This window comes from Engraulis encrasicolus, chromosome 16 (assembly GCF_034702125.1).
Source record: "Engraulis encrasicolus isolate BLACKSEA-1 chromosome 16, IST_EnEncr_1.0, whole genome shotgun sequence".
Taxonomy (NCBI): domain Eukaryota; kingdom Metazoa; phylum Chordata; class Actinopteri; order Clupeiformes; family Engraulidae; genus Engraulis; species Engraulis encrasicolus.
The window spans coordinates 10,098,594-10,118,593 of NC_085872.1; the positions used below are offsets into that span (position 1 = coordinate 10,098,594).

At 45.9% G+C, this 20,000-nt stretch overlaps 1 protein-coding gene and 1 long non-coding RNA gene across 2 annotated transcripts in view; both read left to right on the plus strand.

The window, feature by feature from the left end:
* ap1m1 (adaptor related protein complex 1 subunit mu 1) overlaps nucleotides 1-6,610 on the plus strand; it is a 32,192-nt gene extending 25,582 nt beyond the window's left edge. Inside the window, exons 11-12 of the mRNA XM_063218561.1 lie at nucleotides 1,586-1,661; nucleotides 5,203-6,610. Of these exons, the coding sequence (XP_063074631.1) occupies nucleotides 1,586-1,661; nucleotides 5,203-5,225 (99 nt within the window). The 3' untranslated portion in view covers nucleotides 5,226-6,610. The remainder of the gene's footprint in view (nucleotides 1-1,585; nucleotides 1,662-5,202) is intronic.
* Nucleotides 6,611-8,356: 1,746 nt separating this feature from the next.
* Nucleotides 8,357-20,000, plus strand: part of LOC134466268 (uncharacterized) — an 18,505-nt gene continuing 6,861 nt past the window's right edge. The window contains exons 1-2 of the long non-coding RNA XR_010038252.1: nucleotides 8,357-8,450; nucleotides 9,852-9,949. This is a non-coding gene — a long non-coding RNA (uncharacterized LOC134466268). The remainder of the gene's footprint in view (nucleotides 8,451-9,851; nucleotides 9,950-20,000) is intronic.

The following is a 20,000-nucleotide window of genomic DNA, read 5'->3' on the forward strand; positions in this document are numbered from 1 at the left end:
AAAAGAAAAGGAGTGTTCTGCCATACCTTCATTTTTTTTTAACAACGTCTCGAATCATTTTTAACCTGCGTAAATGTGACCTCTCCTCGCCTGCCTACCACTTTGTTGTAAACAGGCTATTTTCAAATCCAATTCTTTTGAAACAGGAGTGGTTCTCCTGCTATGGAAAAAAAATGTCTATTTCCCCCAAAAATGTCTCAAGAGCTGCGGTGCCGTCCCCTGTAACCCCGACTGAGCCCATTTCAGATAAATCCTTAGTTAGTAGAGTGAGTAGACTACCGGTAATTTATTCTGTCTGGCAAGCGCCAGATTCGAATGTAACATGGAGCAGCGGCTGTTGTTGTGTGCGATTGCTTACTGGCACGGGGGGCGTCTGAGGAGTGTTTGGCATGGAGTTCGCCTGTCAGCGCCGCTCTTGCTAAATCATCTCCAGAGACCTGTGTGTGCAAGGCAGCGTGGTGCAGACTGCAAACATATGCACTTTCAGGAGACTCTGAGGAAGCCTGACAAATCCAACTCCCCACACACATACACTCTTTCGTTTGTGATGTTTTAAATGATTCTGTCCCCCATTTAGTTATGCAATGTGGCCGTTGAGGGGCACAAGCATGACGCATCATCAGCGAAGGGGGCAGAAGGTGCCAGTTCCTCAATCTGCGTGCCTTGTGCTAACCACTTCTTCATCCGCAGCTGTGCTGGGCGAAGACCGCTCAAACTTTCCCAGGCTTCGATACTCTCGCTCCACACTACCCAGATCCTGCTTGTACTGCTGTAACGTAGTAGTCCCTAGCCACGTGCTGTAGTGAAACCTCAAGGGTCCATGTTTTTTTTGTCTTTTTGACACACATGCACACATGAATGCACTTAAATGCACAGATTTGCATATCAAAGTGCCCTGCTGTTGCAGGGAGCTTTTATGTACTGGCATGCAAATAGGAATCTCTCTGTCTCTCTCTCACTCTCTCCCTGTCTTGCTCTTTCTTTCTCTCTTTCTTTGTCTTTCTTTCTTTCTCTCTCCTTCTCTCTCGATCTCTCTCCTTCTCTCCTTCTCTCCTTCTCTCTCTCTCTCTCTCTCTCTCTCTCTCTCTCTCTCTCTCTCTCTCAAAGTGGAACCTGCATGACCTTGTCGATGGGGTAGCATGGGCGTGGGAAGTTTATTTAAAGAGTCACAAATGCGGTCTGAGGGATGCCTTTGACTCAAGCCTGACCTCCACTGTGTGACAAAGGCCCAACAGACAGTCTTCTGCTCCAAGTCACAATCTACACTTTCGGCCGCCAACTTCTTTGGGTTGTAGGCTACTACTGTACAGTAGAACAATTTTGCGACCGACTGGGCACACCAGCTTAACTCTTAGTCTTTGGATGCCTCTTCGTGTGGTGGAAAGTATAGCATTCAAAATGCAGTGTGGAATGTCAATCAGTTTACATTGGCTAGCTTTGACTGACTGAATTTTCTTTTCTTTTTTTCTTTTTTCTTTTCTCTCCCTCATGATGAGTCAGCTTTGTGTTGCAGCACAGAGTTCAGATAGTCAGATAACCTCTCGCCTGCTTTTATTTACCTGTTTGTTCTTTTGTCTTCTTGCAGGTGCGTTACCTGAAGATCATTGAGAAGAGCGGTTACCAGGCCTTGCCGTGGGTGAGGTACATCACCCAGAACGGGGGTAAGAAAACACTTTCTCTTTCTCTCAGTCAAAATTCTCATGAATGGCCAAAGAACAATGCTGAGACGTGAGAACGTTTGTGGCTATAAAAATTAAATAGGCAAAGATGAATGATTTATTCACTGAAATGTAAGCCTTAGAAGAGAACAGAAATACTTTAATTTTGTAAATGATAATAGAAAAAAATGGATATTTATTTATTACATTTCAGCACCACTTTTACTAACAAATAGAAATGCACAGAGCTAAGCAGCCCAACAAACACTAGATACAGTTGCAGTCGAGTGGGGTCACCCTAACACGCCGCTGCAGTGCTCAGTATACAGGCAGGTGTTCTACAATTACATTACAATAAGAAGCTAAACCACGAGTAGGTTGTTTTTTTGGCAGCCTGTGTCCAGTAACCTTTTTGCAGATTCCAAGAACAGTTTAACTTTGTAACTGCATGGTGTAACACACAAGCCGATCAGCACACACTGTCACACTTGGGCACTTGGGTCTGTCTTTGCAAAGCAGATAATGCCCCTGACATCATCCATCACCAGCATTAATGTATTGTGGTGTTAGGAGTTAAAGGTGCACTGTATATGATTGTGGCCAGAGTAGGTATTGCAACTATGCTGCTTTTGAAACTGTGCTGCACATTGCCAGATTTGATCTTTTCATTACTATTTTCTAAGGAATAAGTTAATATTGGCTTACATGGAGTAGATCCACCTTTTCATGTATGAAAAATGCCATTTTGCCAGTCATAATGAATACTTTAGATTTTATGGTGGTGCTAAGTCTTTATGAAAAAGTTAACATTTGTGAATGGGCATGATGAATTCTGGAAATAAACAACTAAAAACATTCCACAGTACACCACTAGCTACTGTTAGAACTCCACGTGTGTCTGCTGCCGACCGTCCTCTCCTGGTTATGAAAAGTTCACTGGCGATCCCCACGGGGTTTCTCAGCAGTGTTTAAAGACATTTATTATATGGTTGTGACGTCATCTGTCGAATGCTCCATTCATTTCAACGGGGCTCCCCAACGTTCGGACGTCTGTTATTTTTCGATAACGGACGGGTTGGTCTATAACAGACCGCTGTCAATGGCAACAAGACTTTTCACTGCTAAAGCGACTTTTCAACAAGACTCTAATCAGCTGCTGTGATAGACAGCACCCGTTGTCCTGGCTACCGCTGTCAATGGCAACAAGACGTTCACTGCTAAAGCCACTGGCTTGTATACAAGTCAGTGGCTAAAGCGAATGTTTCATATCACTCCGCAGGGGGTCCGGTCTTTTGTCACTCTAATCAGCTGCTGTGATAGACAACACCTGTTGTCCTGGCTAGCCTACCTAGCTGTTGCCTAGCGGTGTTCCACAACGGTAGGCCTACTGTTTTGTTTTGCGCAGCAACAATCTTAACATTAAATAGGTCTAAAGAAATGTCCCCGCATGTGTGAATCATTTAAGTATATCCATATAATAAGCGGGTTAACTTTCGGCGAGTCGGTCGCTTTGTGGAATAGCAGCACTTCAGAGAGAACAAGACCCCTCCGCTCCGCGTCGGGGTCTAAAGATTCTCTCTGTCGTGCTGCTATTCCACGGTAGCGACCTTCTCGCCGAACGTTAACCCTTACTTCACAACTTGTAATCAACCAAGATTACTGCATATCAAACACAATCAGCCATATCCGGGGTCTTTTACCGTATGTAACAACACCTCGCATTGCCCGCATTTCCAGTGAATGTACAAGCAGCCTAGGAGCTATTAATAACCTTTCCCACATCTAGCTCTGTTTATATTTCTGGGGAACAGCCATGATGGAGAGATAACAGATCTGATGATGAGGGTGTACAAGTGTGTTCGCGTGCGTGTGTCTATATCTGTGTCTGTGTGTGTGTGTGTGTGTGTGTGTGTGTGTGTGTGTCTGTGTGTGTGTGTGTGTGTGTGTGTGTGTGTGTGTGTTTGGAGTAGGGAGTGAATTCATGAGTTGTTAAATTGAGATGGATCAGACCTCAGTGCTCTTGCTGCCACCCCTCAACCCCCAACCACCAACCTCCTTTCCCCACTCCCACGTTTAAGCAATGCATATTATTGCTACACACGTTTGTCCGGCCACTCGACGCCAGCCAGTCTTGTGTGTAATCCAGTAACAATGCCGATCTATAATGTGGAGAGATGTTGAAACACCGGGATGCTTCCTGTAAGGTCGCAGCTGCGGCGGAAGTGAAAGCGGACATGCTGTGCGATCTGAGGAAACTGGACGTTGCTGCTCTCCAAGCACAGTGTGTACTGAGGTAGACCGCCCCCACCCCCCAAGGCCGCAGGCTGTGCGTGTGCGTGTGCGTGTGCGTGTGTGTGTGTGCGTGTGCGTGTGCGTGTGCGCGTGCGTGTGCGCGCGCGCGCGTGTGTGCGCGCAGAGAGTGCGCGCAGAGTGTGTGTGTGTGCGCGCAGACTGTGTGCGTGCAGAGTGTGTGTGTGTGTGAATGTGCGTTTACTGTATGTGTGGGAACAGAAGCACTGGCACTAGTAGTAGCAACACTGGCCAAAGTGTTGAAATCAGATCTTCCTCATTTTACCTGAAATAGCCTCTTCATATCAGTTCTCCGAAGTGGGCGTGCAAGTTTTGTCCAGTAGTGGATGTGTAATACTCTTGGTTTGTCTCAAGGATGTATGTTTGGGAGAGGGCAACAATTTAGATGAAACAGAAACTTGGTCATCCATATGATGTGTGGTGAAGGTGCAGCTTTTGATCAATGGATCAATCATCTGTTACTCCTACACACACAGACAAAAACACACACTGAGGCCAAATGTTGTACAATTGACAGAATTGTGTGCCTGTTGTAGTAGAGATTATGCAGCTTCAGTTCTGAGTGTGGTTTTGGCAGCTTGGGGTGTCTGGTGCGTTGACACAGGGCTGATGGTATTCAGGCTCACTGCCTGATTTCAGGCTTGATATGATTTGTTTGTTGCAAGAGGGAAATGTAGTCTTCATTAGTTAATTTCTTATTTCAAAAAGGGTTAACACTTCAGGGTCAGGATTCTTCTACTATCAGGCCTAATTAGCAGTGTATTATAGCTATACTATATGTTAAAATACACTCTCAATGGTCAGGTGTGCGTGCCCCTCTCATTGCGCCCTGGGACGGCTCCCATCCCCTGGAGTCTCAGTACAACTAGTCCCTGCTTGGTCCCCCTTCTACATCCGCTGGGCTACTGTACTTTCCACTTTTCTCTCCCTTCCTTTTCTCTCTCTCCCTCCACTTCTCTTTCTCTCCCTCCACTTCTCTTTCTCTTTCTCTTTCTCTTTCTCTTTCGCTCGCTCTCTCTCTCTCTCTCTCTCTCTCTCTCGCTCTCGCTCTCGCTCTCTCTCTCTCTGCTTGATGTGTAGGGTGGATCCTCCCAGCTGCCACAATTAGCTGGTTTCCTTCTTTTCCTTTATTCTTTTCTGGCCCCCCCATCCATCCTCCCCATGACCCATGATTTCCTCTCGTTGCCTCTTTTAATTAAGGCAGTCCATTTCCGCCTTTGTCCCTGCTCTGCAGATTACCAGCTCAGGACCCAGTAGAGGAGCAACGCGTGGCGGATCCTCGCCGGCCATCAGTCATCTGGGGCCCTCGAGTGAGCGAGCGAGTCGGCGAAAGAGAGAGAGAGAGAGTCCAGAGCGACGCCAGGCCCAGAGTGTCAAGGACCACCAGTGTCTTGATGGAGTCTGATTGATTGTGCGTTATTGCGATTGTGTGTGTGCGTTTGTAGTGTGTGTGTGTGCTTGTGTGTGTGAGAGAGAGAGCGGGAGTATGTGTGCTTGTGTGTATGTGTGAGAGAGAGCGGGAGTCGGTCAGAGACGATGTGTATGAGTGACTAATTTCTGTATGTAAGTTGGATCATGTTTATTCCTGGATCAATGCAAAGCTGGAGGTTTACTTATGAAAACTCAAAATCCCAATTAACACTGCAAGTCCACTAGTAGGCCAAATTTGCCAATATAAAGTTTTATTGTGGGGTGGGTAGGGGGCAGGTAGGGTTAGTGGCATTATGATCTAATCTATATTATCTTTGACGGTTAAAGAGGTCCGATTTAGCTTGGCCAAAAGCATATAATTACTATTAGTCACTAACACGAGGCAGCCATTTTAGACTTGAGGTTAGCCGCCACTGGCTGTGCACCATGAGGTCAAGACGAAAGGTCAAGGTGCCATCTCCACATCAGCGGTGCCACTGTCACCAGTGTCAATGAAAGGTCAATTACAAAACAAACAAAATTGTTACATTTCCTTTTGCTAATCAGTATTTTCAGTTTCTTTTTTTTTTCAATCACTCCCATATTCCACGTGTCATTGTTTCAGTGTCAGTATTTATTGTTTTTGTTCATTATTTTTTCGGCAGGTTTTTTTTTCTTACGAGTATGTACATTTTATTTTGTCCATATTCAATTCAGTATTGCCAGGACTGTATTGAAGGTGAATGTTCAAACCACTCGTTGCTGTTGTAGCCCTCAGTTTACAGCTTGGCTGACGGACGATCATGACGTCCGTCTATGTGTATAGAGCACTGCTAATCCAATGCTCCGTTGCCGTAGCGCTCTTGTTGCCATGTCACTGCAGGTTAGAGTTTTTGCTTAAGCCAGCACTTATCTTTGTCTCCCATCGCTAGACCTGCATGTAATGTTTGATGCCATTCCTGTAAATGACCATGGAGAAGTCAGTAAACAGTGTGAAACATTTTTTTATGTTCTATGAAATGACATTTAGTAAGCCAAAAAAGAGAGAAAATACTTCATAAATTTTACTGTGTTGCTATCTATGTAACTTAAATCCCTTTTTTATTTTTAAAGCTGGCCATGAGGGAAGGTTTTGGGGTACGATACTGTCAGTGATATCCCTCTCCCTCATCTCAAAAAACTTCTCTTGTCTGTACTCTTTAAAAATCATAAAGTACCTCTTTTGAAAACAACTTGGACTCTGCTATGATCAATTTTGTATGACCTTGAGCTGTGTTTTCTATGACGTTTGACCAGACGTGTCTTGACTTGGGTATGAGCCTTCTCTGTGCATTTCATGGGTGTACCGTAGTGTACATGCTTGGGTATGGCCATCATTCTTTTTTGTATGTCCTCCTACTCCCACTGTACTGTAGTACAATGGAAGAAGCAGAACACCTGTGGAAATACTCCTTCGTGATTTGTTGCTGACCCTGGACTCCAATCACACACACACACACACACACACACACACACACACACACACACACACACACACACACACACACACACACACACACACACACAATCCAGAAACATTTAATGTGGTTGTGTTTGCCACTGGAATCGGGCCTGTATCCAGCTGTGATGTCAGCCAAACCACTCCATTACCTATAAAATGTTAAAAAAAAAAAAAAAATCAACATAGACACACATTTGCTAGGGATGTTTCAGTCCCAAAAATAGCTGTTGGTGTACCACCATTTTATTTTGTACCGCCCATTTAATTTTTTGTAAAGAGGTACGTATATCAAACTCTCATCCGTTTTTTGGAGTGAGGTAAGTGTGCAGTGTGCTGACGCTGGGTCGTCTGATGTCACCTGCCAGTTTGGTCCTCTCTCTCTCTCCTGGTCTGGCCTAAAAGCGGCAAGGAATGCGGCGGGAGGAAGTGACTCAAGCATCGGACCAGCTCTACGCCATCTCACACCAGCGGCGGCCTCTGCTCCGCTAGCGCGGCACATAGAGCTGCCATTGTTCCCACGCCGGCCCTCCAGACCCTCGGCCTGGCCTGGGTGAGGTCATCGCTCTCTCTTTAGGCCCATGAGCCACTCTCCCTCGCTCTCTTCCCCGCTCGCTCGCTCAGTCGCTCACCGCAGGGTTTCCTGGAACCTCTCAGGGTATAGCAGAGGAGTGAGAAGAGGCCATGGGGCCATGTCTGCTGCTGCTGCCAGAGTTTATTTACTTACTTGTTTACTTTTTTCTGTTTAAGTTCACTTTTTCTTCTTTTTTTCCTTTTTTTTACCGCACTTGATGCAATACCGTGTAGGTTTTTCAGTGTGTTTGGGTGTTCTACCTACAGGTTGGAAGTAAAATTGCTAGTGATAGAACTTCAGAGAGGATCTACTTGTTCCAAACTTGCTTAGTGCAATTAGAGGATGACTAAGTGAAGGCAGAAGTGCCTTGGCAAACTAACGGAATGATTTTTGAAAAATTACTGGAAGATTTTAAAGGAGAGAGAGACCGCTTTAGTGTTCCTTTAATGTTTGCACCTCTGGTAAACCTTTGATTCACTGAGGGCAATAAGATAATGTGCCATGTCACAAACTGCCATCCTGTTAAGAGCATTTTGATGTGACAAGTGATTGCTGGGCATCGCAAAAAGTCCCAGATTAAGTTTGGAAAATTTTAGTTTGAAAAAAAAAAACATTGGGTTACTTTGCCATTGTCTTCTACCTGTTGCATTTGTAGATCTGTCAGACTAAGGTTTTTTATTCATGCTTTTCTAACTTTTTATTATTATTTTTACTTCAACAAGGAATGCTCAATTTCATTGTATTCGTTACAATGACAAATAAAAAGATATAAATCTATATTCTATAAACATTTGTTAAAATGTTAAAGTAGGCCTGAGTGACATGTTTTTCATGGATGTTGCCAAGGCCACCTTAGCCCAAGTTGCTCCCCACTGAGCGCTTCCCTTGTAGTTGTCATGGTTACTATTTTGGCGCACCGTATTTTTGCGAAACATCAACTTCAAGCTCTACTTACCTGCGACTTGATCATACGCCAGACACTGCGTGGGCGGAAGCAAAGGTGCGTCAAAGCAAACCTCGCCATTCCAGAATTGCTCGCAAACGCCTATGTCAACAGCCGGTTTCACGAGAGTCATTCATTATTAAGTACAATTATGTGTAGTAGGCCTAAGGTATGTTCTCATGGAATATACCTAGCTACACACAACCGTGGCAAAAAAAAGAAAACGTGCTCACATACCAGGGTTTTTTTTATTCAAATGGGAATATGTGTAAAAAAAAAATGCTGGGCGCATGCTAAGCCCTAAAACAGATGAAACTGCACACTTTGAACATTAACATAGCTTTTAAAAATGAACTGAAATAAATAAGCTTAATAGTTATATATAACATAGCCTGAAATTAATACATGGGTGGATGTAAGTTTGTCGAATATGGACAACTGGACATCCATGCCAGGGCATAGATTATTCCTACCTGAAAATTCACTTTTAAAATGTATTTGGAACTGTAAAATGAAGTGTGTGTGTGTGTGTGCGTGCGTGTGTGCGCGTGCGTACGTGCGCTTGCGGCTATTGGATTCCGGCGGAAGTTCTGCTTCTGCAATGATCAGCTATAATGAGTTTTTTTTTTTTCAAACGTCTTCTATCCTTCAGATAATCTGCTGCTGGCATATGAGATTTTGCAACACCTAACCATAGAACACAGTTTGACGTCTGACACAGATTTTCGTGGGTGTCTTGTAACCCACTGCGTGGCATTCCAAAGGGTCGCATCTCAAGGTGCGCCAGAGACGGAATCTCCTTGTTTGTTGGTATTGGAACCCCGTAACCTAGCAACAGTAGTAAAACCTGGGGAAGCCCTTACAAAGGTTGTGCTTCAGGCGGACTGTGATCCCCGCGTGACGTCAATGCACGGTCGTTCCCCTTACCTGTCGTGCGAGCCCAGTGATTAAAAAGTGCAAAAGAATGCCTTTATCAAATCTGGGTGACGGTCACCGGATGTGAATGGGTAAAAAAGGGCATTTAGGAGTGTCTGCGTTCTCAGACATTTGTTTGATCTCTTTTGCTATTAATGTTTTGGGCCTACCTACATTTAACATGACTTGAAGTTTGTTTGTTTGTTTTTCCCCACTGTCATGCACCTATATTTAGAGTTACAGTATAAGTAGGCTACTACACTGTCAATTATGCTACGGCACTAATGAAATATTTTGGAAATTTATGGAAGAGCATTCATTTTTTTCTGCAACTGATTGTTTCTGTATAGTGTATTCTGTGCTATAGATTAGCCTATATGTAATTCTATTTTGATAGTTTTTTGTTTGTTTTGTTACTTTAAAATTCTGAACCTTGTTATTAGTGAGGCACAGGCAAGAACAATCAGCACATTTCTTTCACTTTTACCAGGCTACTGGGAAAACATTTCTTTCACTTTCACTATTACTTTATTTCTGTTTCAGACGTCTTGCCCAATCCACTTGCTCGCCCCTTGCTGATTCACCACATGACCGGTTCTACAGTTTCCACTATGGGTCATCGGCACCAGGACAGGAGACAGGTTGGCCTGGCCCACTTCACTTGCTATCTGGCCTTGGCCTTTGGCATGCTTTCATTACCACTTTCCCAACTTTTATTCCTGATAAGCAAAACACTAAATCAGTGGATTCTCCACCAGCGCCAGCGACAACCTGCAGGTCACGCAGCACATTTGTTTTTGCTTGGGCGTTGCTATGGCAGCGGGAGTCCCGAGTGAGAAGTGGGGGCGGGGGGACAGAAAGATCAAAGTCTGTAGTGTTGTGTGTGTGTGTGCGTGTGTGTGCGTGTGTGTGCGTGGATGTGCGTGGATGGAGCCCTGACGTGAATGACACCAGGGGTGATAGGTGTCATAGCTTACATAACACACACACACACACACACAGACACACACACACACACACACACACACACACACACACACACACACACACACACACACACACACACACAGAGACACACACACAGACCGCTGCTGCATCTCCTGCCCACACTACACATTCCAAGACGAGGCTTGGGGGAGCTCGGGGAAGACCCAAACAGAGTACCGTTGATCATTGTGAAGTGCTCATGTCATCGTGTTCGCTAAAGAGTGTTAATTACAGACACTACATGTGTAGACTTCATTCTTCACACACACACACACACACACACACACACACACACACACACACACACACACACACACACACACACACACACACACACACACACACACACACACACACACACCTATGCACGTGTGCACAAAGGAGAGGAATGGACAAGAGAATGTGCCTGGTCTGGTGTTTTTTTCCTCCTTTCCGCCTTCACTTTAGTTTGTTGTTGTGGTGTTACCTGACTACTCTGGCTTGGTACTCTTCCCACAGCGTAGCCACTCCCCCCCTGCATGAGCAGCAGCACGCCATACAGTTGTTATGGAAAAAACTACTCCAATGGTTGTTGCGCAAGCAAGTCTCGGCGACGCACTCTTAACGACACTTTAGAAGCGTTGCCGTGGCGACCATCTGCAAACATCTGTCTTTTTTTTTTCCCCGTCCGGAGTAATAGACACTTGGTCTATCTCAGGTTTCCCCCCCTTGTTTCGCCTGAAACTCTGAAAAAAAATCAGTAGTGTGGGTCTCAGCTCAATGAAAAATCTGTATGGGATGTTTTGGCATCTCCGTCTCCATGGCATATCTGTTTCGTCCTGAGCGTGCTAAGCTTACAGGCAGAGAAAGTAAACCATTCCCAAAAGCCAGCTGGGTTTTGACCCTGCCTCACCGTGATTTGAATGGTGGTTCTCCTTCTCCAGGTGCTCCGTAATGTGAATTTCATGAAGCTAATCATATCCACTTTCTGTCAAGGATAGTAAGTCAGCCGTCAAGTGCCTCTTTGGCGGCCTTTTCCATTAGTGCTCCTTAACATCTCCTTGCTGTTTATGCACAAATGTGTTCATTGTGCTCATTGTGCCCTGTCTCAGCAAATGGGAGAGTATGAATCATGCTCTTGGGCCTATTATGACCAATCGTCATATTGCATGGTGACAGATGTCAACACCTGATTGGCTGTCTAACTCAAATATCAATAGACTTTCAACAGAAATCTGGACCATATTTTTGACATTTTGACATTAAATGAAATGGTGCCAATCAGTGAAATGTGCAGGTCTAAACCTGATCTCATCCCATCAACCGTTCTACCTCTGAATTGTTCCACTGAACGTTGAGCACTTGTTTTATTTCCTATTGAAGTTTTAGCATTTTTATGGATCTCAGTTGAAAACTCAGCGTGCCTCAGGAGCAGGGGGAGTGGCAAGCAGGTCACTTGTCCCAGGCCCAGGGAAACAGGGTACTCAGAATTGGGTTCTCATTACATTGTACACACTCGATTGGGGGTCCCTTTCAGGTGACTTTGTCCCGGGCCGGCCCAAGCCGTCAGCGGCCCTGCTCTGGAGCGTAAATCCTCCCCATGACTGACGCAGCAGCACAGAGCTCCACTGCTGCCAGTGTTGCCAGATTGAGCAGTTTCCCACCCGATTGAGTTGCTGAGGACGGCTGTCTGCGGGTAAAAATTGGTAGAAAGGCGAGTTTTTAAGCAAATTTATGGCCATGGAAATCACTACAACTTAGTTCAAATTGGGCGGGATTTAGTGCTTCCCGGTGGGATTGGAGCATTTTTTGACTGGAAATCATCAGTCTCATCTGGCAACCCTGACCGTTGCACTGCACAGGGGCCATTTACGTGTGTGTGTCTGATCAAAGGCGTGTCTGTGACGAAAGACAACTGAGGCTCAATGGCCCGGTTGTACACCTGTAGTCGCCTGTGACTTATTTATTGAAACACTGGCAGCACAGAGCTCTGTGCCATACATAATTCACCGTTGCCAAACACACATTTCCCATGCACCCACAGCTCCCTCTTTGCCATTCATATTATTTTTGACTCCGGCCGGCCTGCCTTTTCCTTTTTGCTGGAAACTGTGAGAATTCAACAGCTGCAGGACACATAGTCACTTGTCAAAACCCCTAATTCGCTCTGATGGCCCACAAAAGCACTTTTGGTTTTACTCTTTTTGCTACTGAAAACATTTGGGTTTTGACTCTTCTGGGGAAATATGATCATTCTTGGATGGCTCTCGGCATAGTTTTCGGCTCTCCCCGTGCCGCTTTGTTTTTCTTTTTTCCCCCTTGTGCAGCCCAGTGATATTTTAGCACATATGCATAGCAACAGCAAAAACAAAAAAGCGGGCAGATGGATTCTTTCTGAAACCACTTTTGTGAATTACTGATCACGTAAAAACCCGCTGTGGCTTCCAGATTGCAAACATCAGTGTTGGTAGACTGCATGCAAACCATCCCTCTAAATAGGGCCGTCTATTTCTGTAGGACTTAAGCTAACATGTGTTTGACATCAGTGTCAGTCATTCACTTGTGGTGATGGCCCCTTACTCTCTCTCTTTCTCTTTCTCTCCCTCCCTCCATCACTTTGCCTTTCTTTATCTGTCTCTCTTACCCCAGCCCTCTCATTGACTGCAAGGTGAATGGAAACCATACAGGAACCTGTTATCCTCAGTCCAGGGGAGACAACGGGGGGGCAGGCAGGGGGTAATTTTTCCCAGGCCCAAGTAGAGAGGGGGCCCAAAATGTCCATTACATTGTATGTACTAGATAGGTGGCCCTTTCAGATGACTTTGTCCTGGGCCCAGCAAAAGCTGTCAGCGGCCCTGCCATAGTCATTACTGGACCACAGGTTTCCTCCTGCCTCATTGCAAGCGAATAGTATTCTGTCAGTGTCAATGCCTGATACCACAAGTGTTGATTTTGGCACTTGTGATGCCAACCAACACATAATGTAACTTAACACTCTGCATTTATAACGTAGACACATCCTAGCAAGCCCGTTGAGGTGAGAACTGAATACAGTTTGCCTCATGTTCATAGATGATGTGAGTAGCTGTAAGGATTGCACCGTGTACTAGATTTATACCATGACGTACAGTATATAACGTGATGTGGAACGACTTCTCAGTGATTAAACTGGTGGACACGTCAACAACTGAAGTGAATAACAACATGATCTGGTTTGTAAATTCTCTTGGGGACTCAAATCTATATTGTGATAGAGTGGAGCGACGAAGTGATGAAATCATAAAAATAAAATCTCTCCCTCTGCACTTTTATGTTCCAGGCCTCAAGTCCTTTAAACGCGTAGTGGAGGAGCCGTATAAACGTTTAAAATATACAGCAGGCCGTTGACCTTTTAAACTAGTAATAACAATGTATGTGACGTTCCACCGAGGCCTGCGTGTGGGCATCGCACCCTTAAATGACCTTCACCTGCTGTTTTAGTATTGTCAGGTTTTTTTTTTTATTGGCTATCACATTACCTGTCACAAACTACAAGGAGGCAACTATTCCTCTCAGTGTGTTTCGTCAGAGTGGTAGCTGTGGCAAAATAAACTCTTTTATTTGATTGATGTGAATGTGGCAGGTGTGTTATCCTGCCAGTGGGGGTGCTGTGTACAAATACCTGGTTTCATCATAGCATCTGCTACTTGTGTGTGTATGCGGTTAAGTGTTAGACACTTGGCGTAGGTGAAGTTGACAGGCTTGTCATGGTCTGCTGAACATCAGATATGAATGTGATGACTCATATTCACACAAAGCTATGGGAATTATTTATGGAAAAAAACAGTTACTAGTCATGTTAACAATTTTGAGGTTGTGTGTTTGTTTGTTTTGGCCCACAAGACTACAGCAGAATCCAGTGGTTGCTTAGGTTACATCCACATGTTTATATTTGATAGAACACTCCAGCACCTTCTCCCTCAGTTCAGCCTGCTTGTATTCGTCTTTACCTAACAAAGTTGGCTCCCTTCGTATTGGTAACACGTTATTGGCAGGCAGGTGCACGGCTGACCAGTGTGTGCTAGAGAGCACGTCTGCTACTACTTGGATCACCATTTGCCCCGTCCCCGTCCCCCCCTCTCTCTCTCTCTCTTTGGAGGCTGCCAGGCTCCCCCCAGCCCCCCCTTCTCTCCTTAACCACATGGTAAGAGTACAGCAGTGGAAGGAAGGGGAGGAGAGGAGAGGAGAGGGCATGAGAAGGGAGGACAAGAGAGGCGATGGAGAGGAGAGGAGAAGGGAGAAGAGAGACGAGGGGAGGAAAAGAGACGACAGGAGAGGTGATAGAGAGGAGAGGGGAGGGGAGGAAGGGAGCGGAGAGGAGAGGAGAGGTGAAGAAGGGAGAAGAGAGGAGAAGCGAGGAGAGGGGAGAGCATGACTGTGGGGACATGTGTCCACCAGAAATCCACCGCACTTTTTTCCCTCCTTTCTCCGTGACCACTTACCATCAGAGCCAGCTAAAAATACAGCCTTTACATACACACAGACACGTAAATGCAAGCCATGTGAACACACACACACACACACACACACACACACACACACACACACACACACACACACACACACACACACACACACACACACACACACACACACACACACACAAAGACACCAAGCTCAAGCACGCAAGCCCACACAGTCCCTAGAAAAACACACACACACACACACACACACAAAGACACCAAGCTCAAGCACGCAAGCCCACACACTCCAGTGCAAACACACGCGCGCATGCGGTGCCACATGTTTCTGCTTTAAACAGGGGAAGAGTGGGGAAGGGTGTGTTCCGTGGCGACCCCCATTCCCTAAGTGTTGTTATGATAGCACACAAAGAAGCTAGCAATCTACAGATGATTTCCCCTCAAACACGATAATTACACTCAGGAGATGGTAAGACGTATAGCCTGAGGGACGTTAGTTGTGGAGAGAGTGTGTGTGTGTGTGTGTGTGTGTGTGTGTGTGTGTGTGTGTGTGTGTGTGTGTGTGTGTGTGTGTGTGTGTGTGATGTGTGATGTGTGTGTGTGATGTGTGTGCGTGTCCTTGGCTGTGTGTGTGTGTGTGTGTGTGTGTGTGTGTGTGTGTGTGTGTGTGTGTGTGTGTGTGTGTGTGTGTGTGTGTGTGTGTGTGTGTGTGTGTGTGCGTGTCCTTGGCTGTGTGTGTGATGTGTGAGTATGCCTGCATGTGTGTGGGGTTAGGGGGGTAGTAGAGTGAGTGGTATTTTTCTGGTCGCCGAAAATTCAAGGGTAGAAGTTAAAATAGAAGTATATATCCCACATGAAGATATCTGTAAATGCTCCCCACAAAGACACTATTTATAATCAAGAGAGCGCGAGGGAGCCGGGCTTGGGGTCTGGACAGGATGTCTTAATGGGGATCTTTAACGAGGTGGGCTCTGCAGAGGAACGCACTACATTTATGGACAGTTTATACGGGTTAATGTGAAGCCCAGGGAACGCTCCATGCCAGCCGGCTGGCCAACCAAACAGGCAGAGGCAGTGCAAGGCCCCAGGAAAGTCGACAGGGAAGGGCGAACAAACGGGTCTGTTATCTGGGGCCCAGGGAGACATGGAGGGGGAGGGGGGCAAAATTGGGCCCCCATTACATTGTATGAATTGAAGGAGAGGCCGTTTCAGATTACTTTGTCCTGATCACAGCCAACGTTGCCACATACCGGGCATTTTCCCGGTGGGCTGGTCCAGTCCTCAGGGGCCGATGCTGTTGTTTCTTGGTTGTTGTTTTTTTTTTAATTAGCTTAGAGATCGGCCCTCAATTTCAATGACAATGACAGTCCATTGGTTCATCTTTGATAGACAGAGTGGACATAATATCATAGAAAAAGAAGGTATGTGAGAGGCCCAGGTGATTTTTTGTGCATAGCCTGGCCCTGATCAGGTCCCTAGGGTCAGTGCTGTGGTTTCCTGTCTCCCACCCAACAAGGCTTAGTACCACGCACGGTTGGGTTGGCTATGGGGCATGGCCATTGAAAACCCTATGAAATAGAAATGCTACTTTTTTCTCTTGAACACATGCACTACTAGATGCTGTGTGTGTGTGTGATGTGTGTGTGTGTGTGTGTGTGTGTGTGTGTGTGTGTGTGTGTGTGTGTGTGTGTGTGTGTGTGTGTGTGTGTGTGTGTGTGTGTGTGTGTGTGTGATGTGTGTGTGTGTGTGTGTGTGTGAGAGAGAGAGAGATAGACTTTTTTTACGTTATACTGTCACCAAAATTGTAATAACCAAGTCTAGTTGAGGCTATTTGCGGAAAGAGGCTGCAATTACTTGTAACAGTGAAACGGCAGTTTGAATAAGCTTAAACATTAAATTACTTACAAAGCAACTATACAGGGGGATTTTGGTTTTCAAGTTTTTTAAGGTAAAGACAGTATTATATCACTCTTTTTGTTGTTATATGCTGTATTCCTGTAAACCATGTCAGACACATAGACCTATGTAGAGCAGGCATTCAGAGGAAGCAAATAAAAGACCAATCTATCTCCACTTCCAGCTCAGATGGCGTGATAAATCTGGTTTTGTGCCTTGCTGGTGACGACATCCATTTGCACAGTAATGTGCTGGCAATGCATGATGAAACCTTTGACTTTTGACACTGTAAAACTCATTTGCTCAATTCACAATTCACACCCATCTAGGTGCCGTACCTTACCACAAGTGGCACAATGGCGTGGGATGGGTCACTTAATCAGGTGTCCAATACGACTTTGGTATTACGAGAATTGGTGTTGTGTAGTCCTTGTATAGACGACAATGGAAATAACCATAAATCACCCAAAATATTGTGGATAGTGCTTGAGAAAATACGTCATTTCATTTGAATTGCGTGGTAATGCTACACAGAAAGATGAGGAAACTAGAAATGCACTCAGAGAGTGCAGACCTCCGCCGAGGAAAGTGTTTGATAGAACATTCGCCCTGTCGCACAATGGTGAAGAATCTTTTGAAAAAAAATCCGGGATCCAAATCGTGATCCGGATCACCACCACAATTGAATCACTTAGGAGGACCATAATGTATCCAATGGGTTTATCCCTAAACTTCCTTTGGAATTAGTGTTGCGAGCTGTGTGTGACAGACAATGTCTATAAAAAACACATCATTGATTGTCTGGAAGTGAGTCAATGATTGATTTCATTTAAATCAATTTGGTGTTTACTCATTTTTACAAGGAAATTGCTTCACCTGTGAGCTGTCACTATTGTAGATGCCTTTTTACATGGCGATACATAGTACATACATAGTCTACACAAAGATAATAGACTAAAACATGTGTGAAACGACTATTCCAACACAGAAATGATCAATTGTAATCAAACAATACTCTTTGAACAGTGTCGTTTTTGACAAAGTTGTGTGAGGGCCCGCACACCTTGAAAACTTTCTTCATGAGCAGGTGCAGCTTTTCAACATACTTTAGTCATCAGTTTTCAGATGGAAGAGCGTGACACTGCTTCTTTACGATTCTCCACTTTATTTTTTAATTTTACTTAGTGGTGAATCATAGCATCTGACAACTGAACAGTTATAAATTTGGACCATTTCTGTGTTACTCCTCGATCCAGGAGCTTGACCTGTGAACAAGGCTGCTGTCCCCTGCTCTCTGATCTTGTTCACAGGGTTAGACAGACAGAAACCCCCTACTTCTTCCAGACCAACAGACACGCACGCACACACACACACACACACACACACACACACACACACACACACACACACACACACACACACACACACACACACACACACACACACACACACACACACACACACACACACTCTCTCACACTCTCTCTCTCTCCTCTGTTTCTCTCTCTCACACACACACACATACACACACACACACACACACACACACACACACATACACACACACACACACACACACACACACACACACACACACACACACACACACACACACACACACACACACACCTGGCTGCCTTTGTCCCCAAGATGTCCAGGTGACATGGTGACTGACTACCCTGTCTTTATGCCCTCATCCGTCAGGCCATCACGTCTAAACCCATTAAGATGTCACTCGCATCCCAAGCATTCAAGCATGCTAAGCTGCAGGGGTAAGGGGTGTGGTGTGTGTGTGTGTGTGTGTGTGTGTGTGTGTGTGTGTGTGTGTGTGTGTGTGTGTGTGTGTGTGTGTGTGTGTGTGTGTGTGTGTGTGTATGCGAGTGTGTGTTTGTGCGCAAGCGTGTGTGTGTGTGCGTGTGTGTGCACTAACGTGCGCTTGTGTGTGTGTGTGTGTTTGTGTGCGAGCGTGTGTTTGTGTGTGTGTGTGTGTGTGTGTGTGTGTGCGCGCGCACGCGTGCGTGCGAGTGTGCGTGCATGCGTGTGTGTGTGTGTATGCGTGTGCATGTGTGTGTGTGTGTGTGCGCGTGCGCATGTGTGTGTGTGTGTGTGTGTGTGTGTGTGTGTGTGTGTGTGTGTGTGTGTGTGTGTGTGTGTGCGGAGACAAGGCTAGAGAAAGCGGTTGGCAGTTCAAAGGGCCATAAAGTGTAAAGCGAGCCTCATTATCAAAGCCCTGTCTCCCACCTGCCACATGACAGGAAGGAAGCTATTGGAGCTGTTTGCCAGGGCAGCGATGACAGGTGGGGGGGGGGGGGGGGGGGGACAAAGGGGCCAGTTGTGCGGGGCCCAGGAAGATGGTGGGACAGAATGGGGTCCTCATTACATTGTAAGCAGGGCTGTAAATTAACTCTTTTCATCACTAGCCAATTTGGCTGGTAAGTTTCTTTTTTTTAAATAAAACTTATTTTCAACTTATTTTAGACAGGACAGTGAAGAGTGGGACAGGAAACGAGTGGGGGCAGTGGTGGAACAATTGCACACAGGGCCCCAGGGCAAGACACATATAGCCCCCCCCATACAGCCAGCCAAGGTCTCAATAGGGCCCCCACCACCAATACAAGAGTGCCATGGGCCCTGGGGCAAGTGCCCTGCTCGCCCTCCCTATAGCTTCGCCCCTGAGTGGGGGAGAGAGATGGAGGAGGATCGGGAAATGACCTCTGGCCGGAATCGAACCCGGGTCCCCAGCGTAACCCGTTTTTTTCTTCTACGAGCCGGACTGAATTTTCACCAGCATTTGGCCAGTGGCCCGAGCAATGATGTCAGCAGCCCTGTTGCCACATACAGTACACACCAAAGGCAAGGCCAGGCGCACCCCTCATCACTCCCACAACGGCCACTACTTCTGCTGACGTCTACGAATACACACACGCACACACACACACACACACACACACACACACACACACACACACACACACACACACATACGTACGCATGATGTCGCACACACATGAACACACATGCGCGCGCATGATGTCGCACACACATGAACACACAAACACACACAGACACACACAGACACACACAGACACACACACGCATACACACTACGCACTGGCACACGTTGACGTTAATGCTGACTGACATCCTCTTTAGTGTGCCACCTATTGTTCTCCAACACACCTCCACCAGCAAGATAGAGCCCATGCCAAATGCGCCGTCATTCCCTCCCACACACACACGCATAAGCAATAATTAACACACACACACATTCATGCACACCTCAATGTGATTGCCACACAGTGGTGATGAGTACTAATATGGGAAGGACACACACAGTCGTAAAACTAATTGTTTTCGGATGTTGGAAGGT